Genomic DNA, 22,144 nt, shown 5'->3' with positions numbered 1-22,144 from the left:
TCAACCTGTGACACCTAGCCTAGCTCCAGGTTTTGTATCAGAAATCACTGCACATTTATTCAGGAAAATCTAACAAATCTCAATAAGAATAAAAGTCTTTGGCACTTGAGCCATGACCCATTCTGTCCACCACATGCAGCTACAAAGATGGGGCTCTTTTTCTCCTCAACCGCCTATAAGTAATATGGTATCTCACCAGAACGGCAGGCCACCAGAACTTCTCACTTCCCCCAGCTCCAAGCTTCAAAAGTTAAATTCCTCATGTATACAGACAAAAAGTCAGGCAATCCCTTCTTCCACCCAGCCACCACTCATACAGTGAAAGCTCCACACAGGCACAGCAGGCTGAGAACACTTGAGAACTGACTGCTCTCTCCTCAGCTTGCTCATAGGATGGAAGTTCATGTCAGAAAAGGCAAACCAAGAACACCAGAGATTACCTCCCCTGACCAACACCCTGCTCACAAAGCAGGGGTGTCACTCTCAGAGAAGTGGGCCACTGTCCCCATTCCCACTCCAGAACAGGGACTCAGAATTCTGCCCAGGGGTGAGGTAGTCCATTAAGAACAGAGCTCTGAAGCCTTCCCAAAGGAAGTGACTTTATTTTAAATGGAATGTAGGGAAGTTCAAGCCTAAGGGCACTCTTGAAAACACTGGAGATTTGGGTGCTCAGCAATTCACAGGAGTCTAGTAGCTTCATGAAAGCAGCAGCAAGTTCCAACGTAAACCAGCTAATTTCCCAGAAAGAACCAGGGAAAGAGACAGCTAAGAAGAATGCCCAAAGGGACAGAACAAATCTGAAATACTGGCTTCAAAAACTCTCCTTAGGGGCTTCCCTGGTGGCGCAGTGGTTGGCAGGGGACACGGGTTCGAGCCCTGGTCTGGGAAGATCCCACATGCCGCACAGCAACTAAGCCCATGAGCCACAATTACTAAGCCTGCGCGTCTGGAGCCTGTGCTCCGCAACAAGAGAGGCCGCGATAGTGAGAGGCCCGCGCACCGCGATGAAGAGTGGACCCCGCTTGCCGCAACTAGAGAAAGCCCTCGCACAGAAACGAAGACCCAACACAGCCATCAATAAATAAATAAAGTAAGAGTCAGATCACTGGAAGACAACTGATACTTAAAACTCTCCTGAAAAGGGACCAAATTTAACTGTATCAGAATGAGAGCAATTTATGTTCTAAGAAAACAATAGGGCTATATGCTGCAATTAGTGGAGCCTAACAGCTGAGTGTTATACCATAATAGAGGCAAAAAGCTTAACAGATCAGAAAGAGAACAAAAGAGAGCCCTACGAAATCTGTCATTCTATGTGACCATGAGCATGCTAAAGATGCTTCCTCTGAGAGCTGACAACCAGAGGCTTCATTCTGCAAGAGAAATAAACTTCATAAAAATAGTCCACAGCAGAAATTAAGGAAACAAGATTTATGAAGGACAAATTCTGAAAAATAAAAATTTGGGGTCAGAGTGAATACATTAAAAAAAATAGTCCAGCTTTTCCTCTAAAATCAGGAACAAGGCAAGAATCCCCATTTCTGACACTTTTATTCAACAAATACTGGAATTTCTAACCAGAGGAATTAGGCAAGAAAAAGAAATAAAAAGCATGCAAACTGGAAAAGAAGAAGTAAAATTATCTCTATTTGCAGATTATATAATCTTATATAGAGAAAATGTGAAAGATTCCACACAAAAAAACCTGCTAGAACTAATAAATGAATTCAGCAAAGTAGCAATACATAAAGTCAACAGACAAAAATCAGTTGTTTTTCTATACGCTCACAATAAACAATCTGAAAAGGAAATTACAAAAACAATTACATTTACAATAGCATCAAAAAGAATAAAATATTTAGGAATTTTCTTAACCAAAAAGGTAAAAACTTATACACTGAAAATTATAAAATACTGCTGAAAGAAATGAAAGAACACACAAATAAATGAAAAGAGATCCTGTGTTCATGGATTGTGAAATGTAATATTATTAAAATGTCCAGACTACCAAAACAATCTATCGATTCAATGCCATTCCTATCTAAATCCCAGTGGCATTTTTTTACAGAAATTTTTTAAAATCCTAAATTTCATATGGAACTACAAAAGACCTTGAATAGCCAAATCAATCTTGAGAAAGAAGAAAAAAACTGGAGGCATCACACTTACCGATTTAAAAATATATTAGAAAGCTACAGTAATCAAAACACTAGAATACTGGCATAAATACAGACACACAGACCAATGGAACAGATTAGAGAACCTAGAAATAATACACATATATGGTCAACTGATCTCCAACAATGGTGCCAAGACTACATAATGAGGAAAGAACAGTTTCTTTAACAAATGGGGAAACTGGATATCCACATGCAAAAGGATGGAATTGGATCCTTATTTTATACCATACACAAAAATCAACTCAAAATGGATTAAAGACTTAAACATAAGACCCCAAACTATAATACTCCTAGAAGAAAACATAGGGGAAAAGTTTTATAACATTGGTCTAGGCAATGATTTCTTAGATGTGATACCAAAAGCACAGGCCAAAAAATGCAAAAACAGACCAAGCGGGATGATGTCAAACTAAAATGCTTCTGCACAAAAAAGGAAACAATGAACAGTGTGAAAAGGCAATTTATGGAATGACAGAAAATACCTGCAAACCATCTATCTTATAATGAGTTAATATCCAAAATATATAAGGAACTCCTGCAATTTAATACAAGACGACTAATAACCTGGTTGAAAATGTGCAAAGAAAGAACTTGAACAGACACTTCTTCAAAGAAGACATACAAATGGTCAACAGATATGAAAAGATGCCCAACATCACTGATGATTAGAGAAATGCAAACGCAAAACCACAATGAAGTATGACTTCACACCTGGTCGGATGGCCGTTATTTTAACAAAAAGGAAATAAGTGTTGACAAAGGTATGGAGAAACTGGAACCTTTGTGCGCTGTTGGTGGGAATATAAAATGGGGTAGCCACTATGGGTGGAGCTACCGCAAAAAATTACAAAAGGAACTACCACATGAAACAGCAATCCCGCTCGCGGGTATTTATCCAAAAGAACTTGAAAACAAGTTCTCAAAGAGATACTTGCACTCTAGTGTTCACTGCAGCATTATTCACAACAGTCGGGAAGTGGAAATAATCTAAATGCCTATCAATGGTTGAATGGATAAAGAAAGTGTGGTTTATAAACATCATAGAATATTATTCAGTCATAAAAAAGAATGAAATCCCATCACATGCAACGGCACGAATGAACCTTGAGGAGCTGATGCTAAGTGATATAAGCCAGTCAGAGACGACAAAACTACTTGATTTCACATAGATGAGGTACATCAAGTAGTCACACTCACAGAAACCGGAAGCAGAATGACACAGGGGAAATGGAGAGCTGCTATTCAATGAGTACAGCATTTCAGTCATGCAAGATGAAAAAGTTCTAGAGATCTGCTGTACAACATTGTGCTTACAGTTAACGCTATCGTACTATACACTTAAAAACTGTTAAGAGAAAATGGAACAGATGAACCGGTTTGCACGGCAGAAATAGAGACACAGATGTAGAGAACAAATACATGGACACCAAGGGGGAAAGTCAGGGGTGGGGGAGTGGCGGTGGTGGGATGAATTGGGAGATTGGGATTGACATATACTAATATGTATAAAATAGATAACTAATAAGAACATGCTATATAAAAAAATAAAATTCAAAAAAATAAAATAAAATTATGGATAGTAAATATCTTATATATCAACAATGAACAAGTGTAATTTGAAATTAAAAACACAATACCATTTATATTAGCACCTCCCAAAAATGTGATACTTAGGTATAAATGTAACAAAATATATACAGATCTGTATGAAGAAAACTACAAAACTCTGATGAACAAAATCAAGAAAAGCTAAATAAATGAAGAGATATTCCATGTTCATGGATAAAAAGACTCAATATTGTCAAGATGTCAGTTCCTCCTAAATTGACCTATAGATTCAATGCAATCCCAATCAAAATCCCAGCAAGTTACTTTATGGATATCAACAAACTGATTCTAAAGTTTATATAGAGAGGCAAAAATCCTGTAATAGCCAAGCCTGTACTGAAGGTGAACAACAAATCTGGAGGACTGATGCTACCCGACTTCAAGACTTACTACAAAGCTACAGTAATCAAGATAATGTGGTACGGGTGAAAGAATAGACAAACAGATCAGTGGAACAGAAGAGAGAGCCCAGAAATGGACCCCCATAAACACAGTCAATTGATCTTTGACAAAGGAGCAAAGGCAATACAATGGAGCAAAAACAGTCTCTTCAACAAATGATGCTGGAAAAACTGGACATCCACATGTAAAAAAATTAATCTAGACACCGACCTTACATCCTTCACAAAACTCATAGTAATATATGTAAAATGCAAAACTATAAAACTCCTAGAAGATAACATAGGACAAAATCTAGATGACCTTGGGTATGGTAGGTAATGCCTTTTCAGATATACCACCAAAGACAAGATCCATGAAAAAATAATTGATAAGCTGGACTTCATTAAAATTAAAAACTTCTGCTCTATAAAAGATATTATCAAGAGAATTAGAAGTCACAGACTGGGAGAAAATATGTGCAAAAGATACATTTAATAGGGGCTTCCCTGGTGGTGCAGTGGTTGAGAGTCCGCCTGCCGATGCAGGGGACATGGGTTCGTGCCCCGGTCCGGGAGGATCCCACATGCCACAGAGCGGCTGGGCCCGTGAGCCATGGCCGCTTGGGCCTGCGCATCCGGAGCCTGTGCTCCGCAACGGGAGAGGCCACAGCAGTGAGAGGCCCACGTACCGCAAAAAAACAAACAAACAAACCAAAACACCAGATATCACTACACACCTATTAGAATGGCCAAAATCTGAAACACTGACATCACCACCAAATGTTGGTCAGGAGTTAAAGCAACTCCAACACAATGGTACAGCCACTCTGGTAGGCAGTTTGGTGGTTTCTTACAAAAGTAAACATACTCTTACCAGCAATCATGTTTCCTGGTATCTATTCAAAGAAGTTAAAAACTTATGTCCATGTAAAAATCTGCATACAGATGTTTGTAACAGCCTTATTCATAATTGCCAAAACGTAGAAGCAACCAAGATGCTTCCCTTAGTAGGTGAATAAACTGTGATACACCCAGACAATGAAATATTACTCAGAGCTAAAAAGAAATGAGTTATCAATCATGAAAAGACATGGAGGAACATTAAATGCTTATCACCATGTGCAAAAAGCCAGTCTTAAAAGGTTACAGATCTGTGATTCCAACTACACGAGATCCTGGAAAAGGCGAAACTCTGGAGACAATAAGAAAAACAGTGGTTGTCAGGGGTGAAGGGAGGTAGGGAGAGAGAAAAAGACAAAGTACAAAAGATTTTTAGGGCAGTGAAAATATTCTGTACGATATTGTAATGATGGATATATATCATTACACATTTGCCCAAACCTATAAAATGTACCTAAGGTTCACTATGGACTTCGAGTGATCATGATATATCAATGTAGGTTCATCCTTTGTTAAAAAAAAAAAAAAAAAAATGTACCACCTAGTGAGTTATGTTGATAATGTGAAAGGTTATGCATATATGGGGACAGGGTTTATATGAGAAATCTCTGAATCTCCCTCTCAATTTTGTTGTAAACCTAGAACTGCTCTTAAAAACTAAAATTTTTTTTAGAGTAGCAAAAAAAAAATGTGTATTAGCACAAAATGTAACAAAGAAAAGATGACACAGTTCAGTGGTAAGTGTGCTCCACTGAAGCCTTAGCTATCAGAGTTCAAGTTGCAGATTGTCTCTTTACCTTGTTTCCTTCAACTGTAAAATGAATTAGACTAGAACCTGAAAATCTCTTTCAGCTCTAAAAGTCTATGAATCATCTTAACACAAACCAGAAAGCTTGGAATAAAACAATACACTTGAATAACATCACCCCAAAAGCCTGAGAGTGTTTTTAAAAACGGACTATTCGTAAATTTTTTAAGTCTTAAGAAAAGTCATGTAAAGCAGATGGCTGTTCCACTGTTAAAACAAACAGTGCACATGCTTCCTCAGCCACTTTAGTGTTTTTACATGATCCACCCAAATATCAAACTGGTATCTGAAACAATAGTTTGGACATTTTCCACATTATGAAACATCCTAAATGTTTTTTTTAAAAGATTCTGGTACCTGATATATGAAACATTCTTTCAAGAAAATGCATACTTAATTTTAGTGGAATTTCTTTAAGAAAACATTATTCAAAATTTCCTTAATTATCAGCAAGTGATAGATATAGAAATAAATATGTTGTCTAGTGACAAATGCAGACCTCAGAATCAGAAGACACAAGTTCAAGTTTTCACTACCTCTAACTGAGTGTCCTCAGGCAAGTTATAAAATCACCTGAGCCTCAATTTTCCTATTTGTAAAATAAGAGATTGGATGTTCTCCAACCTTTTCACACTTAGGACTTTTGTCTTCTTTTTGTTCTATGCATACCATGTTTCAAGGATCTACCTTTCAGACAGACTGCATTTCTTTAGTAATAAATCATCTTCCTGCTCCTTCTACCAAACAGTGCCAATCTGAGATTCAGAACTGTCTGAGATATGAATTCAGACATTCATCGCTCTAACCCAAAGCAAAGCAATCTTCTAAGAATGAATGCATTATTTCCATTAGGTTGTTGTAACACCAATAATGACACCTATTATTATATAAAGTGCAGCAACACCAAGCTGAGAACCACAAGTCTAGATGATATCTAAGACCATTAATACAGTGGGAAAAAAGTGAAAACACTTTTTTTTCGTTTGTCCAAATATTAAACACTGACAATTTCAGGTACTGCACTATACGGTTTTATTTTTAAATAAAAAACAATAGATTTTTTTTCAAATTACACTTTTCATTTTTTAAAAGTTCCCCCTCCTTTTCTAATGGGGGGAAGGGGAGTAGTTAACCACGTTTATATTACAGATTGACTAGCTTTTCAAGAAGCAATTTCAACTTTTAAAAACTTCGTTGAAATCACCAATAAAACAAAAAGTAGTACAACGCAGTCTATAAATACTTTCTGAATGAATGAATGAATGCTACACTGATCACACACAGACGTTTTAGGGAGACTGTCGCCGCTGCATTTCTAAACCTAACTGCCTTCAACCACACAGTTCCCTGCTGCTTCTTTTAGTGCTTTTAATTGGTGCTTTGACTACCCTTGCTCCTCTCATTTCTCATGTCAAGGAGATTTTTATCTTCTCAATTACTTATAATGCATGTAGTATGTGCAGAAAGATCATAGGCCAAGCATAGCTTCTTTCACATTTGTTTTAAACAAAGCTTAAGTTTACTCATGTTAAAACAAAATACTCAATGATTAAAACTGCTGCATAAATAGTCAAATGAACAGAAGAGAACAGAAGGTCCAGAATAATACCAAATGCATACAGAATCTTAGGATAACAGTCAAGTCTCAGTGCAATGGGGATTAAAGTTGGATCCAACTTTCAGTATAAATCCCAGAGGGATCAAAGATTTAAGGACAAAAAATAAAACTATAAAAGTTCCAGAAAGTAACTTAAAAGGATTTTATATAATCTCAGAACGGGGAAGGCATTATTAACTATGTTAAGATTACAAATACTATAAAAGATTATAAAAGAAAGGCCATTCAAATACATTAAAAAGAAAACCAAACTTTAAAAGAAAATTCCAGTGGGACAGGGAGGGTGGGAGGGAGATGCAAGAGGGAGGAGATATGGGGATATATGTGTATGTATAGCTGATTCACTTTGTTATAAAGCAGAAACTAACACCCCACTGTAAAGCAATTATACTCCAATAAAGATGTTAAAAAAATGAAAAATATTAAAAAAAAGAAAATTCCACCGTAAACAAAGAGAACAAGAAAAAATTAGCAAGTCGTATTATAAAGGCACACACACAAACACAAACACACACACACACACACACACACGCTCTTTTCAAGTAAGGAAAAAAAAAAGACCAACAATCTAATTTTAAAATGAGCAACAGATATAACTATATCATTGACATAAATAGTGTAGAAGTAAAATAAAGTATAGAAATGACCCATAAATGTACAAAAAATATACTCAATCCCACTCACAAAAGGAAAAATGCAAAATAAAACTACACAGAATACCATAGTTTAGCTATCAGATTGGCAAATGTCCAGAAGTTTGAGAGCACCCTGTTACTGAAGCTGTGGGGAAACAGGAAATCCCATAAACTGCTAGTAGGAATGTAAGCTGGGAAATCTCTATTGAGCATAATCTGGCATCATTTATCAAAATTATAAGCGCACATATTCTTTGACTTAGTATTTCCACTTGTAAGAATTTATCCAACAAATACACTAGCACACATTTAAAAGGATGTATGTATGAGCTTTATGCAGCAGTATTATTTATAATATAAAAAGACAGTAAACAACTCAAATGCCCATCAGTTCAAAACTAGTTAAATAATAAAGTCCTACACATTATCAATATGGAAGGATCTTCAGGACATATTGTTGAGTGAAAAGAAAATTATAGAACAGTGTGTCTACAATGCTAGAGGATAAAATAATACATATTTGAATTTGTTTCTATATGTGTAAAAAGATTCTAGAGTAATATTAAAGAAACTAATCAAAAATTACTTGTTTGGGAGACAGGGTGGAAACTGCTAATGGGGACAAAAGCACAGGGAGATTTCTCACCTTTTCTGCATTTAAAATTTTTATCCACTCAAAAGACTACGTAAAAATAGAAGAGTAAAATAAGATTAACAATATAGTGGAATTTGAACTGAAGTCCAATTAAACTCATCATTAAAATGAATTCAGAGGTACAAAAGTGATTTAAAATGTTTCTACTTCTACTAGATATTTTGAAGGGCTCTCCACTCTTCCACTACAAAGCAGACAGTATTTCCTGTAAATCTGAATGTACACATACCCTGTAATTCATAGATTCCACTCCTAGGTATGTTCCCAGAAACTCTTACTGCTCGAAAATGTTCACAGTAATATTGTTTATAATAACAAAATCCTGAAAATATCCCAAGTGGATTAATAGGAGAATAGATAAATCAATTATAGAATATGCACACAGTGGATGAAATAACTATATGTTAACAAAATAAATTAATCTTAAATTATAATTTGAAATGGGAGAAAATATTCCAGAAAGTATATACAGTATAATGTCATTGTTTCTAAAGTTAAAAAAGCGAAACGAAACAAATACTGTTAAGGACTCATACTTATTTGATAAAACTATACGAAATAAAGGGTGGGGTGACTATATATAAAATCCAGAGAGTGATTACCTCAGGTGGGGAGAAGCAAGGTAGGCCAAGGGACAAGAAAGTGGTGAAGGTAACAACATTGGTAACGTTCTGGTCCTCAAATGCAGCAGTGGATTCGTAAGTGCTCATTTTATCATCATGCTTCATAACTTGTATGTGTTAAATTCATTACGTATCAAGTATTACCTATATTTTTTCTTTAAAAATAATACATGTTTAACATTTCTTGGTAAATTATAATATATTATATGGGAGTTATAAACCTCCATCTTTCTAGACAAGCTGATGAATGAGTACTTACAAGAATTACCCTTATTTTATCCTATGTTTATTGTAGAATTTCTTTGATAACACAGAAAATAATTTAGTAGCTCTTAATACTTCAGCTTTCAGTCTCTGGGAGACTTTCCTCTGTGTGTCCCTGCTCTGCTCTGTTTTGGTTATAAGAATACTAGTTTTAAACACCTTTGATCCTCGCAGGGCTCTGAGAATAAGGAGCACATATTTCAGATTTCCAAAACAAATTTCAGAAGCTGAAATTTCATTCAAACTTTAGAAAACTACTCATTTTCTCCTCTTAAAAAAAGTCATAAAAGTCTCCCCAAGTAGACTTAGGTATTCAGTAACTACCTCCATAGCTGTTTAATATATACCATTTGTTTAAATTCAGCCAGATTGTGCAATTCAGGCCAAAGTTTGTTGTATCTGTCAGTGTTTTAAATATACTTCAATTTTTTTCTGATTATAAACCTGTGTATGTTTATTATGGAAAAGACATTCTCTTATATTTTTCCATACCTTTTAGTTAAGCTTTAGAAAAAATTGGGCCTAAGCTTTGCATTCTTGTTTCTTCAGAAAGGCAGTGCTAATTCACAATCTTCTCAGCAGTAAGTGAGTATCTGTTTCTTCAGTGGCTAGAATCATCATTTTTAAATTCTTGTCAATTATATAGATGTGAAATTATATAACATTTATTTCTAATCTGGACTTTCCTGATTGCTGAACAGTTTTCATTACTTAATTTCTGTGTTTTTTTAAATGACTCCCTAAGTCCTTCGGCCATTTTTCTATTGGGAAGTTACTTAACCTGTAGGTGTCCTTTGGGTATATTTAACCTGGTGCTTACATATGCTGCAAGTTATGCTTTCTGTTTGTCATTTACCTTTTTATTTTCTTATGCTGTTCCCTGAATTCATTTTTAGTTTTTATGTATCTAAACCCATCTCTTTTTAAGTTACGATTTCATCCTTTGCTCTTAGGCTTAAAAACACTCTCATACTGCAATCAATAAATGTATCCTAAAATGGTTCATATGGTTTCATTTTTTAAAAAAACATGTATCTGAAATCTTTTTGTATGTAAAAACGTAATTCAAACAAGTCTTTTAAATCATGAAAAATTTTTAATTCATTCAATCTTTCCTGAGAATATTTCACAAAGATACACTGTGTTAATCTGATTACAGGGACTTCCCTGGTGGTCCAGTGGCAAAGAATCCGCCTTGCAATGCAGGGGACACAGATTCAATCCCTGGTCAGGGAACTAAGATCCCACATGCCACGGGGTAACTAAGCCCGTGCGCCACAACTACTGAGCTTGTGCACATCAACTAGAGAGTCTGCATGCTGCAAACTACAGAGCCCACACACTCTGGAGCCCGCGCGCCACAACTAGAGAGAAGCCCGAGTGCCACAATGAAGAACCTGTGTGCCTGCAACTAAGCCCCGACGCAACCTAAATAAATAAATATTTTTAAAAATCTGATTAAAGACTTTCCTTCTAGTTTCAGATTATTTTTCCTTAAATGAATGGGCCCTTAACTACAAACTCAACTGGTATGCCTAAAACAAAAGCAAGCTTAACACTGTCTCTCATTCCCCTATTGAAATACCAATGGAATAAATCTAAACTAAGAAGGTAAAATACCATACTCAGAAAACTGTAAGACACTGATGAAAGAAACTGAAGACAACACAGATGCAAAGATATACATGTTCATGGATTGGAAGAATTAATATTGTTAAAATGACCATACTACCCAAGGCAATCCACAGATCCAGTGAAATCCCTATCCAAGTGTCCATGGCATTTTTCACAGAACTAGAAAAAATAATTCTAAAATCTGTATGGAAATACAAAAGACCCTGAATAGCTAAAACAACCTTGACAAAGAAGAACAAAGAACATGTGCCCTAATTTAAAACTATATTACAAAGCTACAGTAATCAAAACAGTATGGTGGTACTAGCACAAAAGCAGAAACAAAGACCAATGGAACAGAATAGACAGCCCAGAAATAAACCCACATACTTCTGGTCAATTAATCTATGACAAAGGAGGCAAGAATATACAATGGAGAAAAGAGAGTCTCTTCAATAAGTGGTGCCAGGAAAACTGGACACCTACATGTAAAAGAATGAAATCAGAACATTCTCTAACACCATATACAAAAATAAACTCAAATGAACTAAAGACCTAAATCTAAGAATGGAAACCATAAAAATCCTAGAAGAAAACATAGGTGGAATACTCTTTGACATAAATTGTAGCAACATACTTTTGGATCTGTCTCCTAAAGCAAAGGAAATAAAAGCAAAAATAAACAAATGGGATCTGATTAAACTTAAAAGCTTTTGTGCAGTGAAGGAAACCATTGACAAAATGAAAATACAAGCTATGGAATGGGAGAAAATATTTGAAAATGATATGACCGATAAGGGGTTAATATCCAAAGTATATAAACAGCTCATACAACTCAACATCAAAAAATGAACTCCATTAAAACATGGGCAGAAGACCTGAAGATATTTTTCCAAAGAAGACATACAGATGGCCAATAGCCACATGAAAAGATGCTCAGCATTGCTAATCATCAGAAAAATGCAAATTAAAAACAAAATGAGATATCACCTCACACCTGTCAGAATGACTATCATCAAAAAGACCACAAATAACAAATGTTGCTGAGGGTGTGGAGAAAAGGGAACCCTCCTGCACTGATGGTGGGAATGTAAATTGTTGTAGCCACTATGGAAAACAGTATGGAGGTTTCTCAAAAAAACTAAAAATAGAGCTACCATATGATCCAGGAATTTCACTCCTGGGGATTTATGTGAAAAAACTGAAAACACTGATTTGAAAAGATACATGCACCCTAATGTTCACAGCAGCACTGTTTATAACTGTCAAGATACGGAAGTAATCTAAGTGTCCATTAATACATGAATGGATAAAGAAGATGTGGTATATATGTACAAAGAACACTACTCAGCTATAAAAAAACATAAAATTTTGCCATCTGCAACAATGTGGATGGACGTGGAGGGTATTGTGCTAAGTGAAATGAGTCAGAAAGAGAAACACAAATACTGTACGATATCACTTACATGTGAAATCTATAAAAATAAAACAAACTAGTGAATACAGCAAAAAGAAACAGACTCACAGATGTAGAGAATAAACTAGCGCTTACCAATGGGGAGAGGCAAGATAAGGGTAGGGGATTGAGAGGTAAAAACTACTATGTATAATAAATAAATAAGCTACAAGGATATACTGTACACCATAGAATACAGCCAATATTTTATAATAACTATAAATGGAATATAACCTTTAAAAATTGTGAATCACCTGTACACCTGAAACTTATATAATATTGTACATCAACTATACTTCAATTTTTAAAAAAGACAACAAATAACAAGTGTTGGCAAGGATGTGGAGAAAAGAGAACTATTATGCACTGCTGGTGGGAATATAAATTGGTACAGTCGCTATGGAAAACAGTACGGAGATTCCTCAAAAAATTAAAAACAGAACTATGATGCAGCAATTCCACTCCTCGGTATTTATCTGAAGAAAATGAAAACACTAATTAGAAAAAAACGTATGTTCACCAATGTCTTAACAGTTTTCCAAGTACAGGTCTTTTACCTCCTTGGTTAGATTTATTCCTAGGTATTTTATTTTCTTTGATGCAACTGTAAATGGGATTGTTTTTTCAATTTCTTTTTGTGACAGTTCATTGTTAGTGTACAGAAAAGCAACAGAATTTTGTACCCTGAAGACAATTTAACCTGGCACAGCTAGCACCTAACTGTAAGTAGACAAAAAAAGTTAAAGTATATGTGCATTTAATTTTTGAAGTGGAAGATATTTTTTAAAATATTACAGTCATAAGAAACTGCTAACAGTTACAACTAAAAAACAGTTTAAGTGGTTTTGCAAGTGACTGTGATTGCAGAGCCTGGTTCCTGACTTGACTGCCTGCAGATCTAAAACGTGGACCTAATTTTTGCATGCTTCCCGGGCTTTCTTCATTGTACTGAATTTCACTGAATCCGTAGATTGACTTGATACATACAATGGAATATTACTCAGCCCTAAAAAACAATGAAATCTTCCCATTTTCAACAACACGGACGAACCTAGAGGGTATTATGCTAAGTGAAACAAACCAGACAGAGAACGACAAATACTGTATGACTTCACTTACATGTGGAAGTTAAAAACAAAACAAATGAACAAACATAACAAAGGAGTTATAGATACAGAGAACCAACAGGTAGTTGCTAGAGGGGGTTGGGGGAGGAAAGAAATAAATGAGGGAGATTAGGATGGTACAGACTTCCAGTTGCAAAATAAATGTGTCATGGGTATGAAATGTACAGTGTGGGGAATATAATCAATAACTATGTAATATCTCTGTATGGTGAAGTCATAACTAGACTTACTGTGGTGCTCATTTTGAAATTTATAGAAATATTTAATGACTATGTTGTGTAACAGGAACTAACACAGTGTTGTAGGTCAATTATACTTCAAAAACAAACAAACAAACTCATAGAAAAAGAGATCAGATATGTGGCTACTAGAGGTGGGAGGTAAGGAAGGGGGAACTGGGTGAAGGCAGTCAACAAAGGTACAAACTTCCAGTTATAAGTACTAGGCATGTAGTGTGCAATATGATACACAGAAATAACACTGCTGGATGTTACAGATGAAAGTTGATGAGAGAGCAAATATTAGGATTTCTCATCATAAGGAAAAATATTTTTTTCTACTTCTTTAATTTTGTATGAGATGATAGATGTTCACTAAAATTATTGTGATAATCATTTCATGATGTAAGTCAAATCATTATGCCTGGACATCTTAAACTTATACAGTGCTATACGTCAATTATATCTCAATGAAACTGGAAGAAGAAAAAATAAAATAGACTGCTACAAGTCAGCTACACTCTTAGATTTCCAACATAGTATTTATATGTCTAAATAAATAATTCAGTTGAATCACTTGGCTCTGTATTTAAATCCTATTGGCTCCAACTAATTTAACTGTCATTACAAAGTGGCTTCTGTTATGGGAGCCCCAAAAGGGAACTGTTCAGGGAATTCTCCCAAAACACTTAAAGGATCTATTCATCTATTCTCTTAAAAGTACAGACTTCACCCACCCGCGCCCCTCCAAAATGTAGAGGTTCTAAATACAGCACACAGCATAGGGGATACAAGCATGCAATCTCTCTAATGTCATGTCACCAGGATGGTTTATCCTCCTGGTTTCAGGATGTACAGAGTTTAATAATACATGGATATAACATAAAAGTGACAAAAATTTTGATAAGTCAACTTCAATACTGAAAAGGTTATTAAGAATTCCTTCCCATCCCAAAAGTATTTGTCTTGGGTCATCTCTAATGAACCTTAGAAGAGCCAGCGTATTTCACAGGGGCTAAATAAAACTTTTTAAAAGGTTAACGGAAAAATATTTATGTGAAAAATGCCTCCGAACAATCTTTTAGTGGGTGGATTCGGCACATACCAGTGAATGCTTTTGAGCTTAGTCCAATTTCGAATTAAGCTAGAGTTTACCTTTAAGAAACAATGAACCTGCTTTTAAGTAAAACCCTGTGTTAATAAGAAACATGGAATGTGAATACAAAAAAAAAAAAGATTTTATCAACTGAACTGTATCTAAAAATTTTACAAAGTTTTCCATGAGCCGTCAGTAAGTCTTTAAAATGCATGATCTTTTAAAAAACTTGTTAGTCATTCATCTGTAAAAATCTAGCTTCTTATGTGTGTGCCAAGTATAAAATTGCCCCACGCTAAATTTAACACAAACCTCACATTACAGAGTTATGTGTTCTTGCACTTCAACACGACTATGACAGTGATTCACAGGGTGAAAATACACTGAGAAGAGTCTACATTCTGCAATTCAGTGCAATGAAGAAAGGCTTGTGAAGCATGCAAAAATTAGGTCCATGTTTTAAATCTGCAGGCCATCAAGCCAGGAGCCAGGCTCTGAAATCACAATCACTTGCAAAACCATTTAAACTATTTTTTTTGTTGTAACTGTTAGCAGTTTCTTATGACTGTAATGTTTTAAAAAAATATCTTCCACTTCAAAAATTAAATGCACATGTACATTAACTTTTTTTGTCTACTTACAGTTAGGTGCTAGCTGTGCCAGGTTAAAATTGCCTTCTTCCCCCTTTCCAATTCTGTCTTCTCTTCTTTTAATTTTTTTTTGAAGATTTAAATTTTTTTTATTTTCGGCTGCGTTCGGTCTTCATTGCTGCATGCGGGCTTTCTCTAGTTGTGGTGAGCGAGGGCTACTCTTCGTTGCAGTGCATGGGCTACGCATCGCGGTGTCTTCTCTTGTTGCAGAGCACGGGCTCTAGGCACGTGGGCTTCAGTAGTTGCAGCACACGGACTCAGCAGTTGTGGCATGCGGTCTCAGCAGTTGTAGCTCGTGGGCTCTAGAGCGCAGGCTCAGTAGTTGTGGCACACGGGCTTAGTTGCTCCGTGGCATGTGGGATCTTCCCAGACCAGGGATCGAACCCATGTCCCCTGCACTGGCAGGCGGATTCTTATCCACTGTGCCACCAGGGAAGTCCTCTTCTTTTAATTTTTGTACACTGTGGTTCCAAGTTAATTTCATAATATTTATCCAAATAATTGTTGGCTAAAAATTTGTTCTTTTTATCTACAACTTGTGAAGTAACGTAAAGTTCAATCAAAAAAAAAAGAGAGTCACTTTATGATGACATTCTGTTTTCTACAAAGTGATGTTACCTTTTCATATGTTATTCAAGGATGATTAATCATTTTACAAATGCTAGAAAATTAAAGATACTCAATACTATAAATTGATTATGTGTAACTCTTAACAGAGCACATTGAAAAATAAGACGTAAACTGAGTTGCTCAAGGTCAGACAATATGGCAGTGAGGCAGGCAGCTCTGGCAGTCTCTCAAATTCCTGTCTTCCCACATGCGCCATACTGAGACCCCTGCTCTATCCCCTGCCTGCAAAACACTAACACAGGTATTGTCCACAGGACAGGAACCACCTAGGGCAGAATTTCAAACTTAAGGATTGATTAAGTAGAAGAGAATTTAACCTAAACATTATCATAATATATGAATTCAAATTACTTTTTAGGTAATGGAGTCATCATAGCAACCAACTTTTTCCTAACGTTGTATTTAAGTAGCTACGAGCTGGCTCCAGAGGACCTGGGGGCTCCACTAGAGAGAACTAGCTCTGGGGAAGAGAAACAGTTAAATTTCAGAGCTGGGCTGCCCTCATTGTCTGTGGTAACCTGCAGGCCACTCACAGAAGAACCTTGTATCAGCTTTCTCACCTCCTCACACTGGGAAGGGGTGATCATCCTTCTTTCAAATTCTCAGTTTGAGCTACTCTACTGTAGACCAGAGGAAGTCCTAGAGTGTTAACAGTTTGGTTAAATTTTGAGGGGGCTTCAAATCGCTTTATCACTTCTAACATTACGTTTAAAGCAAATCTTTTATGCATTTCTCATCACTGAAACTCACTGGCCTCTCTGTGATATTTCTTCCCCTACTTGCAAAGGAGTTCCAAATCCCTTAGCAAATTATGAAAAAAATGAACAGACATAAAGATGAGGGTCAAAATATCACTGTTTAACGATGGGAGTTTGCAGGCTAGCTACAATGTGCTTTCATGTTAAAACTATCAAGTTAACAACTATCTGACTTCCATATTCAAATACATAATGTTTATGTTCTTTGAAAAAATATCTAATGCCAAAAGTAACTATTCAAATATAAACCATACATATTCTTTGGTTCACATGTACATGCAAAAACTCTGACAGATAAAAAGTATAAGAATGGAATTTTTGGCGAGCTTACACAGAATTATAGAATTTTTATTAAAAAAACGAGAGAAGGCATGGAAGGAAATTAACATTCATTATGTGCTTACTAAGAAAGAGATACTGTGCTAAGTACTTTACATAAAACTGAGATCAACTGAATGTTTCTTACATTCCTTGACCAAGTAATTATAATCGTATATATTCAAACATCAAAGGAATTAAAAACAAACTCTCTGAGAATCCTGAACTGATTCCATTTTTTCTTTGGGCAATGTGCTAAGCCTATCACATTCATCATCCTTACATACAGAGACAAAAGGCCCAGAGTCATATTACATTATTTAAATTATTCCCAGAAAGTAACTCATGAATACTATTACCTCACTGAAATAGTCTTTCCAAGAGGCTAGTTTTGGTGATCCAAGAATTCAATTCTCATAAGCATGCTTTGATAAGAGTTTGTTACAAATTTCATTATACATCAAGAGATGAGCTGCTAACATGAAAGAATACTCTTCATTATGACGATTTACATATTTAAGCTAATTCAGCTTCTGAAGGTTATGAAGAAGAGAACTAGGGTTAGAAATGAGAGAGACCTGACTTCACTCGGGCCTTCACTTCGATGAGGTCTTCACTGGCTGGCTGTGCTGTTTTACTGATTAACAGTAAAATAGTCACTTCAGTGACAACAGATGCTTTTTGGGAAAGCTGGGGAGGAAATCAAGCAAAATATCTATGCTTCCAATGCATAACAGCTTGATCATGTACCTCTGAAAAAAGAAATAACCTGAAGTGGATTTTTAAATGTCTGATATAGTATATTTGGAATAAAATTGTAAGCAATTTTATTCTTACATTTCTGATATTTCAATTAGTGACTTTAATAAAATATCAAAAATTCTAACGACTCAGCACAACCTGAAAAATGTGGGTATTACAATGTTAAATGAAACCCAGTACAAACTTTCATCTATATTATAATTATGTAAAAGTGTGTGTGTGTGTGTGTGTGTGTGTGTGTGTGTGTGTGTGTGTGTGTGTGTGTGTGTGTGTGTGTGTACCTAAAAAGTAGAACTGTGAAAAGAGTTGATGTTGGGTTATAATGGGCTGATAGATAATTGTTTTTCTTTCTTGATTCTTTTCTATTGTAATAATGTCACAACAAAAACAACTTATAAAAAAAGAACATCACTCCTTTATGGATAAAATAGTACTCCGTCTGCAATGACTGAACCATGTTAAAGATATGAGTACCTGTGTCTTCTGTCAGTTCCAGGAAAGCAAACACCACAACTTCCGTGCATCCCCCATAACACTTAACGTCTCATCTCAGGTCCAAACAGACCCAGTAAATACCCAATGAGGGACAAGTCACTGAACCACTGATGAACACCAAGTATAGTTAATATAAAAATAGAAACTTACTGTTATTTGTTGGTTCAGGAAACCCAGCCTTTGGACCACTCCATCCTTTGTTTTCCCCTGTCTGAAAAATTAAACCAATTGTTTAAGTCCGGGGAAAGAGACTCAAATTCAAAAAGAAAAAAGTTGACTCATCAATTAAGCAAGGGCAAAGGTTATTCTGCTCGTTCTCTCCACCTCTGACCCCAGAACCACGGACACAAGAATAACCAACATGAACGGTACCATCTATCCCTTTTCTACATTCGAATCTGTTTCTTATGTCTCCTGCTTTTATCTGTTTATTTAAATTTATAATTTAAGTCATCAATAAAGCCCCATATTTAGTATATGTATTATATTTATACAACATGGGCTCTACCAAGGTGGTGAAGAAGTAAATAATTCTTTTTCAAACAGTAGACAATAATCATCACAAGTGCTAAAGTGACTAAAAGGGCTTCTTTATCACTTCTGAAGTCAAATTAACAATAGAAATATTACTATGTCTGTACTGGAAAAGTCCTGACAAGGGTCACTGAATATTGCTAATGACATGGGCAAAAAAACTGAAAACTAAACCCTAACTTTAAGTGAAATCTGGAATATCCTGGCTTTTCCCAGATGATTTGGTCAATGTCTAGTGTAAAATACATTCTGAGCTCAGATATTTTGAAGTAGTAAGTATTTTAATCACATTATAAGTGACTTTAACTGGTTACATTCTCTTTTTGTGGAGCTGGTGTTATTAAGTACTCCAGGAGGGGAAAAGGCCTATTTCCTATTATAAGCAGTATTTATGTTATCAGATGTCAAAGATCAAAGGGATAAATTAAATCCATATATAAACACAAACTACGTTTCCAGCAAATAGTGTACAACTGTGAAAGGACGGAGGAGAAAACGTGGGTAAATGCAGATACACGTGGACGGGAAGGCCTGAGGAGACTCCCACTCACAAGTTCTCTGTGAAGCACAAAACAGGACCACAGAATGAGAGGAGAGCTGACGGAGGGGGTTATAAATCTGAGGAAAGTGTACACTGCAAGGAATAAGTCACTTCAGGGAAAGAAAGAGCTGGCTGGTTAGAAGAATACAGATCCTCAGGCACCTGAGTGCTCAGTCGAAGTTGGTAATAATACATTTAGCACTTCATTTCTCCCTTTCTCTCCTTCTACTAATAACCAAAGTTACTTAAGTATTAGATTTCATTCCCTAAGCCTAATTTTTCACCTTCAACTGACTCCCAAGCCTGCTGCTCTCTGATTTCTACCCCAACACTCTCATGAAACTGCTTTTGTAAGGTTTCTGCTTAAACATGACACAGTGACCACAAAGAGTAATCTCTTCTCTCTCCCCAAACAACTCTAAATTGATAATCCAATAAGCCATAAACTCTCTCTCTTGCCCTCTGCCCCTACCCTCACCAGAATATGAAAGGAAGCAACAGCAGAAGAGGTAAGTCAAAGTTGGTAACCTGGAAAGCAGATTAGCTGCAACTAACTTAGCAGATGTGAGCTGGCTGAAACCTCACCTGCAGAGCAAGAAGCCAGCAAAGAGCTCACAAAGAGTAAATCCATTTGTGCTCCAGGACCCCAGAAAGCCTCGGGAATCAGAAGCACACCTGGTACTTCTAAAGATGAATCCTGGAAGAGCCTGAAAACAGAAGGATTGTTTGGAGCTCTTTCAAAATGCTATGAGACTTCCAGGTTACCTCTCTGACCCCAAGGAGACAGATTTCCTAAAAGGTTTCCTCTTCAGAAAGGCCTAAAACAGAGAGGCTCTGGACACCAGGTACAGCTGAGGATGGGATGGATCTACAGGCCACACTGCAAATACGGAGATGGAGTCCAAAGCTACATCCTTACATTCTGGAAGATAAGGTTCCCCAGCTCCCTTCCTCACTGGGCCTCAGAAGACAACACCCAGCCTACGACCCACAAGGATGGTGAGGACAACACAGGGAACAGAATAAAACTTCAAAAAAAAAAAAGATTAAAAAAAAACGTTCTCAGAGAGAAAGAAAGAGAGAGAAATATTACACCCATTAAACAAGAACAGGAGGTTATAAAGGGGAATATTCTGAGAATGAGAAAGAGCTCTGGGAAATAAAAAATACAATAGCTGAAGCAAAATACTTCAAAGAACGACTGGAAGACAAAAGTGAAGAAATCTCCTAGAAAACAGAACATAAAGAAAAAGAGATAGAGATAGAAAATAAAGAATCAGAAGATCATCCATTAGACTAACAGGTAACCTAGAAAGAAACATTAGCAAAAATGGAAGGAAAGAAATTATCAAAGAAAAAATATAAGAAGTTTCCCACTTTTAAAGTATATGAATTTCTGGACTGAAACCCAAACACCTAACACAATTTATAAAAGAATATACAAATCAAGTCAATCACCCATGAATTTTCCAAACTCCTGAGAAAAGAAGTTAGAAAAGCATCAAGAGGGAGACGAAACATAAAGGTTTCATAACAGGCTGAAGAATCAGAAGGCTTTGGAGTTTCAACAGGAATGCTGAGAGGTAGAAAACATTGGTGCAATGCCTTCAAAACTCTGTGAAAAAAGTATTTCTAATTTAGAATTATGTCTCAGAAAAACTATCAACTGTGTGGGAAACATAAAGATGTATCAGACCTATAAGATCTCAAAAAAATTTACTCCCTATGTATCCTCTATCAGGAAGCTACTAGAGCATGTACTCCATCAACACAAGGAAATAACTGAAGAAAAAGGGAAACTGTCCAGAAAACAGGCAACTCAACAAGGGAGAGAGGCAAAAGCAATTTTCAGTGAAATGGTGAAGAAAAGAACCAAAATAGTGGGTCTTTAGCAGATCCAGCAAACAAACAATCCAAAGTAGAAGAGAAGGATAAAGAGCTCCAAGAAAGAAAACCCAAGAAACTAAAAAAGTACACGATGTGTTTACTTGGCAGAGAGTCTGGGGTTAAATTAGACAGACATAGAAAAGTATACATGTGGAGTATGAATAAGAGAACTAAATCTTCATTTTCCATAGCAGGAACTCAGATAATAACCTAAGAAGAAAGACAAACAAACAAAAAAACACCAAGAAATCTCAGTATAAGCTACTGACAGTAGAAAATAACAGAACAACTAAAACGGGTAGTGAGTGGTTGCCTTTGGAAAAAGGGAAACAGAAATGGTCAGTTGCAGTGCAGGATAGCATGGTTTTTTATTATAAAACTTGAGTC

At 36.0% G+C, this 22,144-nt stretch overlaps 1 protein-coding gene across 11 annotated transcripts in view; it reads right to left on the bottom strand.

Moving 5' to 3' along the window:
- Positions 1-22,144, bottom strand: part of STAU2 (staufen double-stranded RNA binding protein 2) — a 309,733-nt gene that overhangs the window by 143,616 nt on the left and 143,973 nt on the right. For all 11 annotated transcript variants that reach the window (XM_027127905.1, XM_027127903.1, XM_027127902.1 and 8 more), the window contains one exon: positions 18,946-19,006. In XM_027127905.1, coding sequence (XP_026983706.1) covers positions 18,946-19,006 — 61 coding nt within the window. The remainder of the gene's footprint in view (positions 1-18,945; positions 19,007-22,144) is intronic.

The sequence above is a fragment of the Aethalodelphis obliquidens genome, unplaced genomic scaffold (genome assembly GCF_003676395.1).
Source record: "Aethalodelphis obliquidens isolate GAN/ISIS:26980383/991018 unplaced genomic scaffold, ASM367639v1 scaffold33, whole genome shotgun sequence".
In the NCBI taxonomy this organism is placed as follows: domain Eukaryota; kingdom Metazoa; phylum Chordata; class Mammalia; order Artiodactyla; family Delphinidae; genus Aethalodelphis; species Aethalodelphis obliquidens.
Note: the sequence above shows the minus strand (reverse complement) of the source record. Positions and strands in the feature narration are given on the sequence as shown.